This window comes from Leucoraja erinacea, chromosome 31, assembly GCF_028641065.1.
Source record: "Leucoraja erinacea ecotype New England chromosome 31, Leri_hhj_1, whole genome shotgun sequence".
In the NCBI taxonomy this organism is placed as follows: domain Eukaryota; kingdom Metazoa; phylum Chordata; class Chondrichthyes; order Rajiformes; family Rajidae; genus Leucoraja; species Leucoraja erinaceus.
The window spans coordinates 16,915,331-16,937,282 of record NC_073407.1 but is presented as its reverse complement, the minus strand read 5'-3'; the positions used below and the strand labels follow the sequence as shown (position 1 = coordinate 16,937,282).

The 21,952-nt window shown below is 41.8% G+C and overlaps 1 protein-coding gene across 3 annotated transcripts in view; it reads right to left on the bottom strand.

Moving 5' to 3' along the window:
• Positions 1 to 4,172: 4,172 nt before the first annotated feature.
• The window catches only part of golga2 (golgin A2), a 71,083-nt gene continuing 53,303 nt past the window's right edge, over positions 4,173 to 21,952 (bottom strand). For all 3 annotated transcript variants that reach the window (XM_055660112.1, XM_055660113.1, XM_055660114.1), the window contains 7 exons: positions 21,659 to 21,750; positions 18,685 to 18,826; positions 16,433 to 16,521; positions 13,374 to 13,476; positions 11,744 to 11,850; positions 9,412 to 9,583; positions 4,173 to 7,550 (listed from right to left, as the gene is read on the bottom strand). In XM_055660112.1, the coding sequence (XP_055516087.1) occupies positions 7,297 to 7,550; positions 9,412 to 9,583; positions 11,744 to 11,850; positions 13,374 to 13,476; positions 16,433 to 16,521; positions 18,685 to 18,826; positions 21,659 to 21,750 (959 nt within the window). In that variant the 3' untranslated portion in view covers positions 4,173 to 7,296. The remainder of the gene's footprint in view (positions 7,551 to 9,411; positions 9,584 to 11,743; positions 11,851 to 13,373; positions 13,477 to 16,432; positions 16,522 to 18,684; positions 18,827 to 21,658; positions 21,751 to 21,952) is intronic.

Sequence of the window (21,952 nt, the reverse complement as noted above, 5' to 3'; positions counted from 1 at the left end):
ATGTCTAATGTCCACAATAGGCCAGAGGTGAATTGGACTGTACCTTAACTTATGGATGGACCATACAGAGGCCACATAACAGAGAGGAAGAAGTTGTTCCTGAGTCTGGTGGTGTCCACTTTCAAGCTCCTGTACCTTCTAACAGACGGGAGCAGGAAGGAGGAGAAATGACCGGGGTGAGGTTTGATTATGTTGCTCGCTTCGCTGAGGAGGTATGAAGATGGAGTAAATGGTGGGAAGACTGGTGCGTGTGTGTTTCATTGAAAGATGGAGCAATCTTCAATTTCAGTGCTTCCTCTGTCTTTCTTGGTCATCAGTGACCAATGGTAACAGTAGGCTGGGTAACCTAGCTCCCATCCCAAAAATTAACCACCCACATTAAATATAACTTGTGTTACTATTCCTCCCCCTTCCCAGAGTCAGTCATGCTCTTCACTCATGCCCATCCTACAATTGCTGCTTCAGCCTGAAACAGTGTAGCACAGGAAAAGGCCCTTCGGCTCATATCTGTTGAATATAATGCCATGATAAACTAATCTCAACTGCCTGAACCTTATCCATATCCCTCAATTCCCTGCATATCCACATGCCTATCTAAAAGTCTCTTAAATGCCACTATCATATCATATCACCCCTGGCAGCGTGTTCCAGGCACCCACCAAGATGGAGACCTGATAAGTATGTAACATTACAAGAGGCATTGACAGGGTGGAAATATCCAAGAGTAGAGGCCCTAGCTAGAAGGCAAGAGTGAGAAAGTTTGGCAGAGATGTGGAGGGAAAGTGTTTTTGTTTTTTTTACACAAGGATTGGGTGGGGTCTGGAACGCATTGTCGGGGATGGTGGTGGAAGCAACTGCGTTAGTTGCATTTAGGACACTTTCAGATAGGCACAGGGAATTGCAAGGAATCGAGGATTATGGGTCTTGTACAGACAGATGAGATCAGTTGAACTTGGCATCATGTTCGGCGCAAATATTGTGGCACTGTTCTGTGTATAGGAAAGAACTGCAGATGCTGGTTTAAATGGAAGGTAGACACAAAATGCTGGAGTAACTCAGCGGGACAGGCAGCATCACTGGAGAGAAGGAATGGGTGACATAGAAACATAGAAAATAGGTGCAGAAATATGCCATTCCGCCCTTCGAGCCAGCACCGCCATTCAATATGATCATGGCTGATCATCCAAAATCAGTACCCTGGTCCTGCTTTTTCCCCATCTCCCTTGATTAGCCCTAAGAGCTAAATCTAACTCTCTCTTGAAAATATCCAGTGAATTGGCCTCCACTGCCTTGTGGCAGAGAATTCCAGATTCACAACTCTCTGGGTGAAAACGTTTTTTCTCATCGCAGTCTTATATGGCCTTCCCCTTATTTTTAAACTGTGACCCCTGGTTCTGGACTCTCCCAATATGGGGATCATTTTTCCTGCATCAAGCCTGTCCAATCCCTTAAGAATGTTATATGTTTCTATAAGAAACCCTCTCATCCTTCTAAACTTGAGTGAATGCAAGCCCAGTCGACCCATTCTTTCATATGTCAGTCCTGCCATCCCTAGAATTAACTTGGTTAACTTACGCTGCACTCCCTCAATAGCAAGAAAGTCCTTCCTCAAATTAGGAGACCAAAAGAGCACACAATACTCCAGGTAAGGGTACTCTAGGTAAGGATTAGTAAGGGTATTAACGGTTATGGAGAGAAAGCAGGAGAATGGGGGTTGGGTGGGAAAATAGATCAGCCTTGATTGAATGGCAAGAGGGCCAAATGGCTGTCTTGATGGGCTGAATGGCCTAATTCTTCTCATCCTACCAACAATTAGAGCAGTCCAGAGCTGCTACCTACCTCGTTGGAGACCCTCGCACAATCTTTGAATGGACTTTACCTTTCGTTTAAGGTCGAGACCCCAGTCTGAAGAAGGGTCTGGACCCAAAACGTCACCCATTCCTTCTCTCCAGAGATGCTGCCTGTCCCGCTGAGTTACTCCAGCATTTTGTGTCTACCTGTACTGTTCCATGTTCTGACTTGTAACAATCCAAGTTAGTCCACCCTATCCTTGCAGCTAATATTCCCTAATCCAGGCAGCATTACGGTAAACCCCTTCTGCACCCTCCGCACCACATCCTTCCTGTAAAGGGGAGGCCAGAACTGCATGCAATACTCCAAATGCGGTTTAACCAAAGTCTTACAGCTGCATCATGACTACCTGACTCTTAATACTCCATGCCCCAACCAATAAATGCAAGCATACCATTCATTATCTTTACCACTCTCTATTTTTGTGGCCACTTTAAGGAAGCTGTGGGCTTGGGCCCCAAGATACGATACTGGATGCACACATATCCACTCCCAAGCGGTTACCTCTTATCTCACTTATTAAATGCTTTAGTGGTTTGGGAAAGTAGCCTGGTCCATCAAGGAAGTAAATTGTGCCTTCATCCGCGATCTCCACTTGTACATTAAGTGGCACTTCCAAAATGGCTGCCAGGTCTGAATAGATTTAATTAGGAAACCCCTGGTTGGAATGTCTGAAAGGTATTAGAAGATAGAACAGTAGAGCACAGGAACTTGCCCTTTGGTCCACAATGTTTGCGCTTAACAAATGCCAAATTAAACTGAACTCATCTGTGTCTACATGCTCCATATATCTCATTTCTTGAACTTCCATGCCTATCTAAAAGCCTCTCAAATGCCACTATCGTATCTGCCTCTACCACCATTCCTGGCAATGAGTTCCAGGCCCCAATTACTCTCTGTGTAAATAAACCTGCCCCGCACATCTCCATTAAACTTTCCCCCTCTCACCTTATAGCTATGCCCTCTAGTGTTGGGGCATTTCAACCCTGGGAAAAAGGTTCTGTCTTCTCAGTCTATGCTCTTCATAATTTTTTACATTTCCATCAAGTCTCCCCTCAACCTTCAATGTTCCAGAAAAAAACACAATCCATGCCTTTCCAACCTCCCCTTGTAGCCAAAACCCTCTGGGACCTCAACGGTGGCTAGAGAAAAATCAAAGATACTCATCAAGACCCCCTGCAATCTCCTCTTTGCTCCCTCGACAACCTGGAATAGGTCCCATCAGGCTCTGGCAACCAGGATTATTTTGAGCATTTAAAATCTGAATATTACCAAGATCGGGATCCCACAATAACTGAAGTCACATGAAAAAATTTGACCCAATTTCAATATCTGTACTGCAGGTTCACAAGCTGGATGGAAAACCATAAAAGATTTCTAATGTTGATACCAATGTCCTAATTGGCACGAGCAAGAATCCTAAGCATTTAGATATTAATTGACTCAGGACATCACTACTATTTTCCCACTAATTGCCTTTGAAGTGCAGTCGGTTTATTTTGTAGGAAACCAAGAGTCAGTCATTGCACAGAATGTTTATGCAGGCATGAGTTGTTTAATCTGGTGATTAAGAGATGGATGTTTTATCTAAGGCAATGATTACATTACCCAGCGCATCAAATCACACCACTGGTTGACTTTTGCATCTTATCTGATAGGCAACATCTCAAACAATGTAAAACGGTTTCTGAAAAGTCAAACTAGATGACATGTCCAGAATCTGATGTGGAATTATTGCCCCCGTTTCTCTCTCCAAAGATGCTATCTAATCTACTGAGTATTTCTGGCATTTCCTGTTTTCAGCATTTCCTGTTTTTACATTTGCATGGAAGCATATCCCCCTCAATCTCGAGAGACCACCCTCTCCAAGCCCTCTGCATCCTTCTTGGAATGGGACAACCAAACCAAAAGAATCCGAACCCGGTCTTCATTTGATGGATAGACACAAAATGCTGGAGTGACTCAGCGGGTCAGGCACCATCTCTGGAGACAAAGCTGATGTTTCGGGTCAGGACCTTTCTTCAGATTCTGAGTCTGGAGAAGGATCCTGACCTGAAATGTTACCCATCCTTTTTCTCCAGAGATGCTGCCTGACCCACTGAGTTACTCCAACACTTTGCATCTAGTTTTTGGTATCAACCAGCACTTTGTTTCTACATTTTGTCTTCATTTTCCTGCAGCTACCACTGGAGGGAGCTCAAGGCAAGGAGATTTACCAGCGCATAAATTAAGCTTTACACCCGTCACTCAGATGAATTTAATGCAGCATGCACTGGAATAACAAATCTGAACAAAATTATGACAGGACAAAGAAGAGAGTGCAATTTATTGAATCAGTTTTTATTTATACAAGAAAGTCTAACAGGATCACATCAGTATTATAATGCAGACAATTTTTTTTCTATGTTTCTCTTCTCATTCTTTAAAATGTATTCTTCATCCCCAAATAAATACCGCAATATACTGAAATCATATCCCCCGCTTCCGTTTAATTAGATTCAAGTTAAGGATATACATCATGAGCAACAGATTAAATTGCTGCTGCCCACCTCTTCTTCGCAATGAATTTACAAAATGTTACACACGTACACTATTTACAGAATTATTTGTACCTTGCTGTGCAAGGCTTTGTATTGATTTTTGTCTTCAGGTTTTGTTTTATACAGTATGGCAATTCTGAACTTAACTATGTCCCAGAAACATGTTGAAGCATGACACCTTTTTGCCTTTCCACCCCTCTTGCTTTAACTGCTGTGCTCCAAGAAAATGCAACAGGAATTCAGCTGTGTAACTTGAAAATTACAAACTAATCAGCTGGCAAATGAAGGATCAAGTTTTCAACCCTGTCTTAAGGAGAACGGAATCTCATTTTAATCTTCCTAATTTTAAGGATATTCAAAATGTAGCCAGTGCTCTGATCACCAGTGAACTGGATTCAAGGTAGTATACAGAAGAGATGGTATTCCATCACTGGCTCAGGGATTACACTTTCACATGACGTAGAAAATCCAGAGAGTTTGGGGAATCAGCATAAAGCACCTGCAGAATTATTTCGGGGTAGATCACAAAGTGCCGGAGTGATTCAGGGGGTCACACCGAGTTACTCCAGCACTTTGCAAGATTCCAGCATCTGCAGTTCCTTGTGTCTCCAGAATTGTTCATGCAGTTTTAAACAAAAGGAGTAGGGTCAACCTCTGGAGTGGCACGCCCACAAGCCCACCACTGCCTCAGACTGTTGGGATACTTTGGATAGACAATATTTTCACCAAACCATGGATTTAAATTGGCACACAATCTCTCTCCCCTGCCCATCAACATCAAGTCACCTTCTTTCAGCCACATTTCCCACCTCCCAAAACATGAACAAACATTAAAGAGAAGAAAATCCATATATTTTACCTCCTTCAGTAATATTTAAACCTCCTGAAACGATACCACCAGATGCATCCATCTTCACCATGTGCCCATGTATGGGGCAAGTAACCATGGTACATTACACTCCACTCATTCACAGCCACACTTCACAATCTGTCCATGCATAGAGCACTAATCACATCACCACACTCTGCTCACATACGGGTAACCAGTTGTATCACCACAGTCCAAGTGCATCCATTCTCCAAATACTTTATCAGCTGATAGGGTGAAATGGGACCAGACAGTGAATCATTGAATATAAACCACTATGGGACAGTAGGGAATCTAACATTCAGGGAATAAAAGTATATCCTGCATTAAAATTAGAACTCCCAGCTGCTCCAGAGTATGCAGAATTTTTTGTTTTCGGTATTTGCTGGTGGGCACATTCCATTAAAAGGCGTCACCTACTGTCACCGAGGCTTAGTGTGTGCCCTGTAGATTCTCCTCATTTGTATTACATTCACTAGTCTACACCTCATTAAAACCAGAGCTAGAGAAAAACTGCAGGATAACATTTTCCTCACAGATGATTCAGTCAAGCATGAAGAAAACTAAACATTGGCAAGTTAAGAAGTGCAGTAAAAAAAGGGATAGCAGCAAAGATTTCACCTGCTCAAACAGAAGCTCCGGTTAGCAAGCAGCAGTTGCTGTTGAGGTATTTGGCAATGGTGCCAACTGCATGGTTGAAGTGAACACATTCGTCATCCTGGAGGGAAAGGTGTTTTTGTGTGAATGTTTCACACGATGCAGAGAATTATGTAGTGTTCTGTCCCGTACATTGTCAGTACACACTAATTGTTGTACGTTCTTCCGCAACTCGCACTGCTTGTTCAGGCACATCAGTAACACCCGTGCTACCTTACTGATCTTGGATGCTCTTTCCCCAAAAACCTGCAGCATCAATGAAAACTGCAGGCCAAAGAATAGAAACTGTTTTTGTGGTGCATTCATCGTTATAGACAGCAGATGTACAGTCAAAAGGAAAACAGAGCTTTAAGCTCTGCCCAATAAAGTTTGTGTTATTTCTCTCTCCTTCAACTCAATGCCTTCTTTAGAAATGCATTTATTTTACCCCAACAATATCATCCATCTCCTCCCCATCCGGCTGTTCAATGGTGATACAAGTCTCTAAAACCTCATCAGATGCTACATTCTTCATATACAAGACTGGGCGATGAGGGTCAAGGGACAATATGATCTGGGGGACAAGCCGGTTGCTCGACCACTGGTAGCCACAGCCGCGGGTAGGTATCAAAGAACCAATCCTGGCTGATTATATTTCCCTCCCCTCCCTCATGAGGTACAAGGAGGTCCGTGCAGCTACTGTGGTGGCTTCTCCAGCTGATATAAACTAACGGCCAATAGCAAAATCAAACCTGCCAGCCTTTGGTTTGGATGGGATGTATTCCACATATATCACAATGCTTTTAGCTACAAGCCAAAGGGATAGTTTTACAAAATGCATTCCTAAAGTAAAAAGTACTATTCTTTTCGGCAGCTTAAAAAAATACTTTTTTTTCTAAATTCTTAACATATAAAATGGCCACACAAATCTATTTCAGAGTTATTACATTTTCAATAGCCCCATCACCTTCCCGTTGTCAAGAAATGTACCAATTTCCAAAGAGTTTTAAGGAAAACTGCAAACAGTCAAATGGCTGCTTGGGACAACTCTTCTTTGATTATTATAAGTATCTTTGGAAAATGGTGGAGAGGCGCAAGGAGAAGAGAATTATAGGAGTGGGAATTTTTAATTTTGTAACTTAAATGATTATGTTCATAGGGTCTCATTGCAACTGTTAACTGAAATGTATTAACTCAGAATAGAATTATAGCAATGTTTGGATGTGCCATTAGAGATAGTGAGATTAACACTGTTGCTCTTGAGAATTCTGGTCTCATTTCTTGCATTCCACCTTTATAAATCAGATTTTGACATGCTTATCTTATTTGTTTTAATCTCCACCAATTTACAAATCTATCCCACGCAAATAAACCCCACATTTTGTATGCTCAAATGCATCTCTAGATGATTGTGATTTTCACTTCCCCGTGTTCATCAGGCCGGTAAAAGAATGGTATGCTGGTGGAATAGTTCAGGGATGCGTTTTGTCTGGCCTGTGGGTTTTGGATCTCTTCAAGGAGTTGCATGATCTGTCTAGTAGTGTAGTCCTCGGTGGGCAGGTTTTCTTTTGGAACAGGGACTGTGCTGGAGGACTGAGCGCTCAGTGAAACTGCTCGAGATTCGACATCATCTGCCAAGCTGACGTCTTGTAGTTCTGTGGGGGGGGGAGGGGAGGGGGGGGGGGGGGGGAATAAGAAACAAATCAAAAAATTCAAGCCAAAGTTTTGTAAGCTTAGGTTCTATCAATTCTAAATTCTTCCCTGTAGCTTAACACCTCACTGCCCATTCCCACCCTAACCATCTTATTCTTCACAGAATCACAGCTGACAACTCAGTGTAGAGGCATTAACTTGATATTCCACAGTATACAGGACAGATCTTTAGTACTCAATTTTGCTCCAAAAGTACCATCTACCCCTGACGTGACATCTGAGACAAAAAATATCAAATGACTATGAGTGGAACATGTAAAGTCGCGACTGTGATAATTGTAGAACATAGACCAGTGCAGCACAGGAACAGGCCCTTCAGGCTACAATGTCTGTGCAGAACATAATGCCAAGATCATATTTTATCTATCTGCGCATAATCCATATTCCTCCACTCCCTTCATGTCCACATGCTGTCCTTCCACATCCTTCATGTAACGGGGAGACCAGAAATGCACGCAATACTCCAAATGCGGCCTAACCAATGTCCCACAGAGCTGCATGATGACATCCTGACTCTCAAACTCAATGCCTCGACCTATGAAAGCAAACATACAATATGTCTTCTTTCCCACTCTATCTACTCGTGTGCCAGGTTTCAGGGAGCTATGAACTTGCAACCCAAAATCCATCAGTTGTTAAGGATTATGCCATTAAATGGATATTTGAAGAAGATGGTTGCATCTTCTCTAGCCATAGACAAGATCCCAGATGACTGGAGAGTAGCAAATGTTGTTGCTTTATTTAAAGGGGAAATCGAGATCATCCTGAGTTTGGGGCTGTAACCCCAGATTCTAGACACCCCAGCCACTGGAATCATTGATCCTGCATCTATCTTGACATTCTCCTTCAAACTTTGTATGTTTCAACGAGATCACCTCACATTCTTCTAACTCTAGAAAGTAGAGGTGCAGTCTGATAAAGGGCCTGTCCAACTCTGCGATTTTTTCAACGACTGCCGGCGTCATATCAGTGTAGCCAAAAAGTGTGGCGAAAAAATAAATGTTGCGACAAAACATTGCGTGTCATACGTCATCACGCCGCTAATTTTTTGGTGACCTGATACGTCAGATAATGATACCAGCAGTCGCCGATAAAATCGCCAAGTGGGGCAGGCCCTTTAATCTCCTCTCACACAACAAACCTGCCATAAATAGAATTAATCAGATTAGCCTCAGCTGCTCTCCCTCAAGCATGTTTCTTTTGTTAGGGAGAAAAGACTTGTAGTTAATATACCACACAAAAAACAGGGTGGTGCAGCTGCTAGAGCTGCTGCCTCACAGCGCCAGAGACCCAGGTTCCAACCTGTCCTCGGCTGCCATCTGTGTGGAGTTTCCACATTCTCCCTGTGACCACATGTGGTTCCTCCGGGTGTTCCGATTTCCACCCACCCCTAAGACGTGCAGTTTGTAGGTTAATTGGCCTCTGTAAATCACCCCTGGTGTGTGGGGAGCGGATGCGAAAGTGAGATAACATAGAACTAGTGTGAATGGGTGATCGATCGAAGGGCCCGTTTCCATGCTGCATCTCTAAACTAAACTAAACTAAACTGAGTGCCGGATGAACTCAGCAGGTCAGGCAGCATCTGTGGGAGGAATTGGCAGATGGCGTTTCAGGCCAGGTTTCCACCCTTCTTCAAACTGGACCCTTCCTTAGACCCAGACCTGCGAATAGTCCCAACCTAAAACATCGTCTATCCATTCCCCCCCCCCGATGCTGTTGAGTTCCTCCAGCCATTTTGTTTTTGATTGCTGCAGACTAATTTCTTATGAATGTTTCAATCACTGCAGTCAAGCTGGTACAGACCTTCTGTACGTGGGGAAGTTTTCTCCAAGTTTTCATCCAGTAAATCCTGGTGCAGCGATTCATCTGCCAGTGGGTACGTTGACAGTTTCGTGGAGCTGATGTATTTACTGTGCCATTCGTTCCTTTCTCCCACCAACCTCAGCACCAGTTGCTGCAATTCTGCCAGCTTCATCTACAAAAGTAATAACAGCTGGATTTAAAAACTGCACAGATCTCAATAAATCATTTTCTGTTTCTTTGCATAACAGTGTAAGTTTAACATCAATTAGACAGATAATAAATGTATTTATGTTTTAAGGAAAATGGGGCTGATGCACCTTTCTGATGCCCAACCAAGTTTTACTTCCCTTGTGGACCCAAATTGCTGGAGTAACTCAGCAGGACAGGCAGCATCTCTCGATAGAAGGAATGGGTGCTGTTTCGGCTCGAGACCCTTCTTCAGACTGCCTATCCCGCTGAGTTGCTCCAACATTTTGTGTCTATGTTCAGTTTAAACCAGCATCTGCAGAACTTTCCTACACTTCCCTTGTGAATGTAACCACTTTTGAAGAATGAACTCAGTAATAGTTATTTCGTAGAAAAAGGTTCATAATTAATAAACATCCTTCTGATTTGGATGGAAAAATAATAATACTAAACTTGTTAGTATTGGAGAATGCTGGTAGGCCTTACTGGTGCTTACCATCACAAAAAAACCCACTGGTAATAACTATTCTCGAATGGCTTTACAGTTAGATTGAAAGTATGGCTGGATTATCGATTGAACGCTTTAAAATTAAGTTTTTCAATGGCCAGTTTGGTCAAATACAAAGGTTAATTGAGAAGTCACATAAAAATAAAACTATTCAGATTTGATTTATTTGTCCCGACTAAATTGCAAATGTAGTTTCCTAAATGCCAAGGCTTCCGATGTACCCTGACCTGGTAAATAATTTGAGTTTAAAATTAATGTGGTGATGAGGCGGGGGGGGGGAAGAGAATATGACATTAAGTCTTAGAAGGGGTCTGGGAAGATTTCCATGCGGCATGGAAACAGGCCTTTCAGCTCAAGTATTTTCATGCTGATTAAGACACCCCATCTAAACGCGACATCCCATTTGCCCGTATCCCTCTAAATATTTCCTGTCCATGAACATGGGATGTGCGAGGAAACCAGAACCCCTGGGGATGTTTTATGTCAAATTCTATAGTGTGTTGTGTTCTTTATTTTTATTGTATGGCTGTATGGGAATTTAATTTCACTGTGCCATCTGGCACATGTGACAATTAAATGTATCTTGAATCTTGAATCTTGAACTTGTCCAAATGTATTTTAAATGTTGTTATTGTACCTGCCTCAATTACCTACTCTGGAAGCTTGTTCCATTCCATATCCTTAAACCTCTCTGTGTGAAAATGCAGTGGACAGAAAGACCAGCAATCTTACAGATCTGGGTCAGATAGCCAATTGCTTCAGCGTTATTTTTAAATGTCCTTCAAAAATCATCCTACAATTCCACCACACTAATTATCAACTTCATTCACTTTTAGTCAATTAGTCAAATTTAGAATCCGTTTCTGTGCCGGCTTGACCATTTGTGTTTCTTGGTACAAACGGCAACATGTCTGTGATTGCAACCACAGATTTCCGATTGAAATGGGGATTTCTGGACACCATCTCACTTGCAATATAACGCAGTGTGCCAAGTTATTCCACACAGTTCACAACAGCGAGACCCAATGACATTAACCTAGCTCTCAAAATACAGTCCTAAAATTGCCATCCTCTTCTTTATTCTCCCGACCAGATTTTAAAGTTAGAGTCATGTACCAAACAGGCCATGAGGACCACCGAGTATGTGAAAAACATCAACGAACCTGCTACACTAATCCTGCATTTATTCTACCCACATTCTCATCAATTCCCCTCAGATTCTACTCCTCGCCCACATACAGGCGGCATTTTACAGAAGCCAATTAACCCACCAACCCGCAGGTCTTTGGGATGTGCGAGGGAACCAGAACCCCTGGGGAAAACCCAGCGGTCACAGGAAGAACGTGCAAACTCCCCACAGTCAGCATCCGAGGTCAGGATTGAACCAGGGTCTCCAGCACGGTGAGGCTGCAGCTCTACCAGTTGCACTGCCATGCTGCTGGTTCTTAATCAAGGCAATTTGTTACTTAATTAAATATCTTAAAAGCAATCAGTTGAAGGAGATATCAAAGAGATATCAAAGACATCATTGTTAAGAATTCAGAAAGCATCAATAGTATTCAAGGGAGTGACAGAATTAACCACAATTTATTAACAGAATTGACAACATGCATTCATCATTTTCGGAACTGCAGCTACCTTCATTTCCTCCTTGTCCTGGGCCAGTCTGCTGATGTACTCTTCTTTTTCCGTGTGCCTCTGTTTAAGAATGGCTCTCTGACTCTGGTAAAGTGCAATATACTCGCCTAAAAGACAAAGAAAAAAGTCAAAATCAAATTCAAAATCAAAAACTGTTTCTTCCCTGCTGTTAACAGGCACCTGAAGAGTCGTATCAACAACTAGGGAGCAGTCCTTAGCTAATATCTACCTCAAGGGAGACCGTTGGACTATCTTTAATTGGACTTTACTGGACGTTGTCATGTGCTAAATGCTATTCCTTATATCAGGTGGGCGGTTCGATTGTAATCATGCATAGTCTATCCACCGACTGGTTAGCACGCAACAAAAAGCTTTTCACTGTAACTCTGTGCACATGCCAATAAACTAAACCAAAAAATGTTTCTGTGTGAAATAAACGTTATACACATTAGCACTTACTTTCAAAAGATGTGGGTGGGTGGGGGGAGGAAAAAAAAGTTTAAATTAGCAGAGTTCTGGGGTAAAGGCAAAGGAGGGACCCAGTATGAAGACACTTTCATGGATATGACACAAGTGTGTGGTTGGACTGTCATTCTCTGTGCTGTTTTTTCTAAATGCTACAATATTGTAGCATTTAAATAATATGGACAATATAAAATTGGATTGTTAAACTGCAATTAAAACAACAACAATATATCATGCTATCTGGCCTTGCATTCCAATACATCTCAAACAGTGTGAAGTGGAGAGGAGTAGGCAGACATTGATTGGAGGGTGTTGGGTGAGCAAGTGGGAGCAGGCAATGAGTATGCACACATGAGGGAAGGAGAGAGAGGCAGTGTGCAAAGGATTATAGAGAGTGTAGAGGAACATTAGAATGAGCGAACACAAGCGTACATGAGAGGAGATAGACGCAAAAACTGGAGTAACCCAGCGGGCCAGACAGCATCCCTGGAGAAAAATAATATGTGACGTTTCTGGACGAGACCCTTGTTCAGACTGAGAGTTAGAGAAGAGGGAAACAAGAGATTATAGATGGTGATGAAGAGAGATATAGAACAAATGAATGAAAGATATGCAAAAAAAAAAAAAAACAGCATCTGCAGTTCCTTCTCGTACATGAGAGGATCTTGATATAAAAATAACACAGACAAAAACATCCAGATAGTTGATACAAACTTCAATGGGACTGCATTTTTCAGAAAGTAGCTCCTTTAAGGACCAAGATGCTACTGAAGTTGACTACTCAAATGAAAGGTCTGACATTACATATATTGTGGATTACTACTGTTATAATACCATAGTCACCCACCTATAAATGAATGAAATAGTTCAAAAACAGCCCACGATTGCAAACCAATGAAAATAAATTGAAAAACAGCATCAGCAATATGTTAATCAGCTCTGCTTTTACTAAAGCTTACTTTTACATTCAAATCCTTGTGACTACAACAGTGACTGCCTCGTTGAATATTTTCCACTTCAAAAGTTAAAAAGTTAAAATACAATTTGTTTGGTTGCCAAGTTAAAAAGAACATTTCAACAGCAACACCCTTGATTGGCCTGGGGGAGATATTCAAAAGATAGAGTGCAGAGTAATGGATTGGTTTAAACATTTCTCTCACGTTACCTATAGTATCGGTTTCTCCAGACAACTGAACACAGCGATGTTCCAGCTCCTCCACTCGCTCCTTCAGATCCACCTTCTCCTGCATAAGGGATGTGAATCGAACCTATCGACACAAAAATGAAGTTATATTAATGCTCTGTAGGAAGTAAACCCTTTACACATTATCAGTTACTTATGTTACTTCCAACAGGAGTGGGATGGGCAAGAAAAAGAATTCAGTGAAAATTGCAAGGAAAGGGCCCTGTATCTAATCAAAAAGTAAGTGGTCTACGGGTCTTTTGATACTTTCAGAAGCCCAAAATGCTCTGAAGAATTGCTCCAAATTGCTAGCTTGTAGACATTGTAATGCAAAAATTATTTTGAAGGAAATGCTCAGCTATCAATCTTGTCATGGCTTTGTCCCAACATTTCTGTAGCTGCCACCTTACCCTTAATCCCAAGATCAATCAATCAATCAATCAAAGACTTTATTGTCATTCAAAAATACACCAATAGATGCAAGTCTGAACGAAATTTCGTTGCATCTGGCTCCCCGTGCAACATAAAAATAACAAAAGGATAAAATAGATAAAAAGATAAAATAGATAATAGTGGCGCCACATTACACAGAATTCAAGAGTCTGATGGCTTGGGGGGTGATCTGCATGCTCTTACAATTCCATACTTTACCTTACTGCACAAATTCTCCCATGTCACAACAACCTGGAATTCTACACATAAACCTAAGTCTAGATCTAGATGTAGTATGCTGAAATGCTCTAGATAGAGCATCACTCAGCACTGGACAATGTTTACAATTTATCAAGCCAATTATTCGTCAATTAACGTATCCCACCTTTCTTCCTTTGATTCTAGTGAAGTGCAGAGATTAGCAGAGGCCAGCTGGATAGATAGCCTGTACTCTGCCATAGATCCTATGCAAGCCACACTGTAGACCCTTCTCAGTTTGACAATGCTTTTAGCCATCTGTCTGATTAGATGTTTTAGTGTCATATTATTAATACCCTGAAAGCTACCTGGTGACACCAGTGAAGGTTGTCTTTGCATTACTTTGTTTTTGAAGCAATCAAAGACATTTCAAAATCTTCATTATTCAGTTGATTGTGCTGCATACTAACTGGACCAAATGCTATGGCTGAGGTAGACATACTCAATTTGATAGCCTCAAGTGAATGGCATGTGGTTCGTACCAGGGACTCAACTGTCCAACTCTAAAGATCTGGAAAAAAAGGTGGGGAGATGAGCACTCTGCCTTGATCATACATTTCTGCTTCATGCCAACACTGATGAGCTACAAGGCTGAGAAACTATATGCTACATTCTGTATCTTCCCCTTGCTCTACTATTGTACTCAAGTTTGATTTAATTGACCCGATTGGATAGCATGGGAAACAAAGCTTTTCAATGTACCTCAGTATATGTGACAATGATAAACCGAAACCTTCATTGCAATATTATGAAAGGAAGAATTTATATTTATATAGTACTTTTAAAGAGCTTGGGATAGCCTGAAGCACGACGGCCAATTAAACTCTTTTGAATGGAGCTTATTTTGAATTGAATTTTGAGACTATTGCAGTGTTGGAAACGGAGTAGACATTTTATACAACGGCATTATCATAATGTCCAAGTTAACTTTTAGTGAAGCTTGTTCATAACTCCTAATAAGCTACTTTTATGATGGTACACGGTGTACCAGCACATCTAAAAAGTAAAAAACTGGATTTCCAAATTTTATGTTTTATTATTACACAATTACTAGTTTAAAAAACAATATTATTTAAATTAGGCGGTCAGGCCCTTAAACAGCTTATAGGAAGAAGCTTTTTGTCTACAACAAACCAGAATATTTTTGTCTCCAATAAACGGCACCAGTTACAAGTATTGGGCGTGGTTGAGAATCACACTCAAAGGAAACATTCGAGAGATGGGAGGAAGAAAGCCTCTGAATCAGTTCAGTTTAGTTTAGTTTATTGCCACGTGTTCCGAGTTACAGTGAAAAGCTTTTGTTGCATTCCGACCAGTCAGCAGAAAGACAATAAATGATTACAATCAAGCCAGTGACAGTGTATAGAAACATGATAAGGGAATAATGTTGTGGAAGGTAAAGCCAGCAGATAGTCAGAGGGTCACCAAATAGGTAGATAGTAGTTCAACACTGCTCTCTGGTGGTGGTAGGATGATTCAGTTGCCTGATGACAGCTGGGAAGAAGCTGTCCCTGAAGCTGGAGGTAGGCACTTTCACACTTCTATACTTTTTGCCTGATGGGAGAGGGGAGAAGAAGGAGTGGCCAGAGTGCGACTCGTCCGTGATTATGCTGCTGGCCTTGCCGAGGCAGCTTGACGTATAAACAGAGTCACTAGAAGGGAAGTTGGTTTTTGTGATGTGTTTAAGAAGGAACTGCAGATGCTGGAAAATCGAAGGTACACATAAATGCTGGAGAAACTCAGCAGGTGCAGCAGCATCTATGGAGCGAAGGAAATAGGCAACGTTTCGGGCCGAAACCTTTTGAAGAAATGTTTCAAGGGTTTTAGCCCGAAACGTTGCCTAATTTCCTTCGCTCCATAGATGCTGCTGCACCAGCTGAGTTTCTCCAGCATTTATGTGTACCTTTGGATGGAATGATGATTTTCCAGTTCCTTTTAAACAAAGGTGAATTTGATTGTCATCATCACTATTGTCGGCCAATAGGTAATATTTAATATACATATTACCAATAAGTAATATGTTTACGCAGTTTTCAAATGAAAGCATGTGGAGCAAACACAGGGTTTGCATATGAAATGTGCTTAGTTCTACAGAAACACTTAATGTGCATCTACAAAGAGATCCTTAAAGGGACAAGATACAAATCAGCACAAGTAAAACAGTACTAATGCAGGGTACGCCATCCTTTTATCTTCACAGAGACCACCTGACCCATGAAGTTCCTCGATAAGTTTGTTTTTTGCTCCGGATTTCAGCATCTGCAGTCTCTTGTGTGTCTTAAAACACCGTTAGAGGCAGATCCATGGAGGTTCTGACAAAGAAAAGGGAAATAACATGTACATTCACTAACCTGCAGCTGGTCCATAGCAGTTTTCAACGCCTCATGTACCTCCGTTGGCACTGTGTCTGTGTCTATGTCACTCACTCCTTCCGTAGATCCTGACAAAATGAAAATAGACTTAAAATCATAAGTGGTGAAAGTAAATCCTAGTTCCACCAAAAACTATTCAGAATCGCAAAGGTCATAGCCTAGAAGGAGCCGACTCAGCCCATTGTGCCCACGTTGGCTCCATGTACGAATAATCTCACTCCCCATCACTCCACAACCTATTTACTTACCCATTCTCCCTTTAAACCTTAGGAGCAGGATCATTTTGCAGCATAGATGCCATGTATTGTAGTGCTCTTGTAAAGCCTATTTCAGCTCATTCCCCATGGTCTTTTCAAACTGCCCTCTACTTCCCCTTGCACCTCATTCTGTCATTTCAATTCTGATCAATCAAAGGGACAAAAAGACTGGATTGCTTTTCCCTTAAAAAACTGCATTAACCCTTAATCACATGCATTACAAATATAGAATGGGCTTAGTGCATCTTTAACCACTTCTCAATACAACCTGAAGAGGTTTAAAAAATAATCTGCAAGCCTTGCAATAATTGTATCTTTAAGAATTAATTAGAAAATGGTGCATTAAAGTCAGGTGCAAGTAAACCAGCATTTGCAATAAAGCTGCCGAAATTGAGTGATTATAAATGATATTGTCAGCAAGACATGTGGAAAACAATCATTGTTTTTTTTTTTAAACAATGGACTCAATGTTTTTCTAACCCCACCTCCTCTAACTTTGCTGACTGAAATGTTCAAATTTACCGTGGGCAGCAATTTATAAACTTTACAGTCTGGTGTGATCATGAATTCTCTCCCAGAACTTGACAGCTAGAGCAGAAAACTAAGGAGGTACAAAGTGTTGAAATGACTCAGCAGGTCCAGCCACATCTCTGGAGAAAAGGATAGGTGACATTTCGGGAGAAGGATCCCAAACCGAATGGTCACCTATCCACATTCTCCAGAGATGCTGCATGACTTGAGTTACTCCAGCACTTTGTGTCATCTATTTTATTATTAAACTAGCATCTGCAGTTCTTTGAAGCTGCAGAAAACTAAAGAGAATTAGCCCAGGAAATCTGAAAGGCAAGGATCAAGCTGTCTGTACTGGGAAATATTGGAATAAAAAGTCGGAAACTAAAGGGATCAGGAAGGTGCACAGAGAAGAAGAAATAGTTTGTATGGATTATAGGGTCTGGGGAAAAAATGCGGATTCTGGAAAAGGAAGAGGGACATTATGAAATGAAAATGAATACGGGGTAATAAACAATTTAGTAATACTAATTAAGGTGGAATGTTATTGCACAAACAAACTACTATTTACAATGATGATCTGGCCACAGGGGCAGCAAAATCTTTCTGATCGGTGTCGGTGGAACTTTGCTGCAAGAGTTGCAAAATACAGTGTACAATGTTATATCCCAATTACTCATTAAACGTCGCTGTGCTCGTGAGGGAGCAAGTATAGCACTATTTATGAAAGAAATTAGTGTGGTCTGGGTTTTGCATTGCAGAAATCGATAATGATTTATAAGCAGGGCTATTGGAAAGCCTGGCAATATTTGTAATGCAGAAGCAGGACAAGTCAACCTTTCACTGAAGATGCAGCTGCTCTGGTTAAGGGCGTCTCCTGATGCATCCTTATATTATTATGCTGACATCTTTGTTTTCATGTAATATTAGTTTAGTTTAGAGATACAGCGCGGAAACAGGCCCTTCGACCCACCGAATCCACGCTGCCCAGCGATCCCTGTACACTAGCACTATCCCACACACTAGGGGCAATTTTACAATAATATCAAGCCAATTAAGTTACAAACCTGTATGTCTTTGGAATGTGGGAGGAAACCGGAGCACCCGGACAAAACCCACACAGGTCACGGGGAGAATGTACAAAGTCCGCACAGACCAGCACCCGTAGTCCGGATCAAACCCGGGTCTCTGGCGCTGTAGGGCAGCAACTCTACCTCTGTGCCACCGTGCTGTCCCAATTAATCTCCCTAATTTTAAACCTTTAATCATCCAAAACATTCTGGAGACTGATATGTTTTATATTTTGTATTGTTCTATATAATTGTCATCTCTCTAGATTGGAATTGGAAAGATAAGGAACTTAATAACTTCTCGAGTATTTATACTCAAAGCATCAGTTCAATGGGGGTTTCGGTTAACTAAAGATTGACTGTACATTATGGTAAAAAATAATGAGGTGGCTACCTCTGGACTCTTTGTGCTTGTGCGTTAGGGCAGACATTTGTTGCAGAAGGATCTGGTGCTGCTGTTTCTGATCCAAGAACTGTAGAGTAAGGTGATCTCTTTCCTGCTGCAATTGGCTGAGTGCTGACTTCAGGAAATCAACCTGAACAATGAATAGAGGGAAAAGACTTTCAGACAAAGAACAAACAAAACCATGACAAGCACCACATCACTGGATACATTTACCTTATTGCACGGGTTTACTATTCGTCAGGGTTCCAACTCACTTTTGGGGCAGAACAATGGTGTAGCTAGTAGGGCAGCTGCCTCACAGCACCAGAGACCTGGGTTCAATCCCAACTTTGGGTGCTATGTGGAGTTTGTATTGTCTCTCTGTGACCACGTGGGTTTCCTCCAGGTGCTCCAGTGTCCTCCCACGTCCCAAAGATGAGCAGGCTGGTGGGTTAATTGGCCTCCAATTTGCCCCCCAGTGTGTAGGAAAGGGCTGTTGGGTCCAACAAGAATGATCCCTTTTGGATCAATTAACCACATCAAGGCCTGCTCCCACATAGCCTTCAACTATTTTTTTTTTTTAATTAAGAAATGTGCTGAAATGTATCTACTGTAACTAGTCATTCTCCCTGCTATAATGTACAGGAAGAGAAATTAAAATGCATATAGACTGGTAGACATTCAGCAGACAACTCCACAGAGCACCCAGAATGCAAATAGCAACATTTCTTGAGGTGATTCAGTTTGAGGCACTAATCTGAAACGTTGTTCTTTTTTAATGCACAGTGAAATGCAAGGATTATTTTATCCTATTCGCACAGGGCAATCTGGATTTTTTCTTTTTTTCAGATCCACCCTGTCTGATGTGCGCTTCCATTTCCTAATATTTATATTTCTTAGGCTATAGGTGAACTTTCAAGCCATTGAGTTTATAATACCTAAAGTCAGGATTGTACCTGGCTTTCTGGAGTTCTAAGCCAGTGCCAGTGAGCACCTCCCCTCTCTAGAAATAAATTATAAAGTACCTTGTCTCATCCAGCTTTAATGGAAATATCGCACTGTCTTAAGTACATTAGGGGAAAGCGGGTAATTAGAAAGAGAATAGGCCCCCCTCAGAAGGAGCCGCAGGAGATGAGCAAGGTTTTCAATGAGTATTTCTCCACTGTATAGAGATGAAGACTGGGGGACTTGGGACAGTTCATGGAGATGTATTGCGAACAGTCCGTATTACGGTTGAGGAGATGCTGGACATGCTAAAGCATATGAAGGTAGATAAGTCTCACAGGCCTGATCAGATATACCCTGGAACACTGTAGGAAGATAGACAAGAAATTGCAGGAGCCCTGATGAAGATATATGAATCATCATTAGACACAGGTGAGGTGCCTGTGGACTAGAGGGTGGCTAGTGTTGTGCCTCTTTTAACGAAAGGTTAAAAGGAAAAGCCTGGAAACTATAGAGCAATAAGCCTACATCTCTAAGATACTGGAGAGGATGCTGTGGACAAGATACTTGTGCATTTGGATAGACAAGAGGCTGATTAGGGATAGTCTCATGAATTTGACTGTTTATTGAAGAGGTAACCAAGAAGGTTTACAAAGGGAAGGTTGTAAATATTGTCTATATGGACTTCAGTAAGGCCTTTGATAAGATTCCGCATGTGAGACTGCTGGAGAAGGTTACATTGCAGAGCAACCAGGGAGAACTAGTTGCTTCAATACAGAATTATCTTCATGGAAGGAAGCAGAGGGTGGTGGAAGGTTGTTTTTCAGACGGGAGGCCTGTGACTAGTGGTGTGCCTCAGGGATCGGTGCTAGGCACATTGGTGTTTGTGGTTTATATCAATGATTTAGATGAGAATGTGCAAGGCATGATCAGTAAGTTTGCAAATGTCGCTAAAGTATCGAGACAATGAAGATGGCTATCAAAAATTACAGCACGATCTTGATCAGCTGGGCAAGTGGGCTGAGGAATGGCTAATGAAGTTCAATGCAGATACGTGTGAATTGTTGCATTTTGGGAAATCACAGTTAGATAAGGTGGCAAAGAAGGCTTCGAGTACATTGGCCTTCATCAGTCAGGGTATTGAGTGTAGAAACTAGGGCATTATGTTGTACAAGACGTTGGTGAGGCCGCATTTCTTTATCTTTATCTTTATCACTTTATTGTCATTGTAGTGGTGCATACAACAAAATTTAGGCGCACTGCCTGATCGGAGCTCAAATGTACAAGATAAAAAATAACAATAAAATAACAGCAAAAAAGTGAGAAAAATAAAAATTGTTCATACACTCACATGCACATACTGTGACACATCCACACAGATTCACACACGCATACACATTATGCCTAAGTATGCACCCTTACCAGAAGGTTTACCTGCACCTCCTTCAACCTCATCTACTGGTGAGACCAAGCGCGTAGGCTTGGCGATTGCTTCGCCCAACACCTCTGCTCGGTTTGCAATAATCAACCTGATCTCCCGGTGGCTCAGCACTTCAACTCCCCCTCCCATTCCGAATCCGACCTTTCTGTCCTGGGCCTCCTCCATGGCCAGAGTGAGGCCCACCGTAAATTGGAGGAGCAGCACCTCATATTTCGCTTGGGCAGCTTACACCCCAGCAGTACGAACATTGACCTCCAATTTCAGGTAGTCCCCGATTTCTCCTCGCCTTCCCAGCTCTCCCTCAGCCCACTGGCTCCGCTTCTTCCTTTCTTCTTCCCGCCCCCACTCTCACATCAGTCTGAAGAAGGGTCTCGACCTGAAACGTTGCCTATTTCCTTCGCTTCATAGATGCTGCCTCACCCGCTGAGTTTCTCCAGCATTTTTGTCTACCTTTGATTTTCCAGCATCTGCAGTTCCCTTTTAAACATGAACATTTATATAGTGCCTATAATGCAAGAAAAAAGTCCCTTTCTAGACTGAAATTGCTAGATGTTTGCATGTAGTTCCCTATATTCTGCAGACAGGGAGGGATCTTACCATTTCGTCTTTATTTTCCAGTTCTTCGGGTATTATAATATGGGGTCTCTGAATTCTATCTGACAATACACCATCACTTTCCACACCATCACCTAGTGACAGAAAGTTGAATATTTATATCAGTAGGAAGTTGTGAAAATCACACATGAATCATTGCACAACATAGCATTATATAAGTAGCTTCATAAACTTCTGCAAGAGATTTGAGCTTAAACCAGCCAGCCATTTAGAACCCCACTGTGTGATTTATAAGAATACTGTCTACTTCACATTTAAGGGCCTGTCCCACTGTAC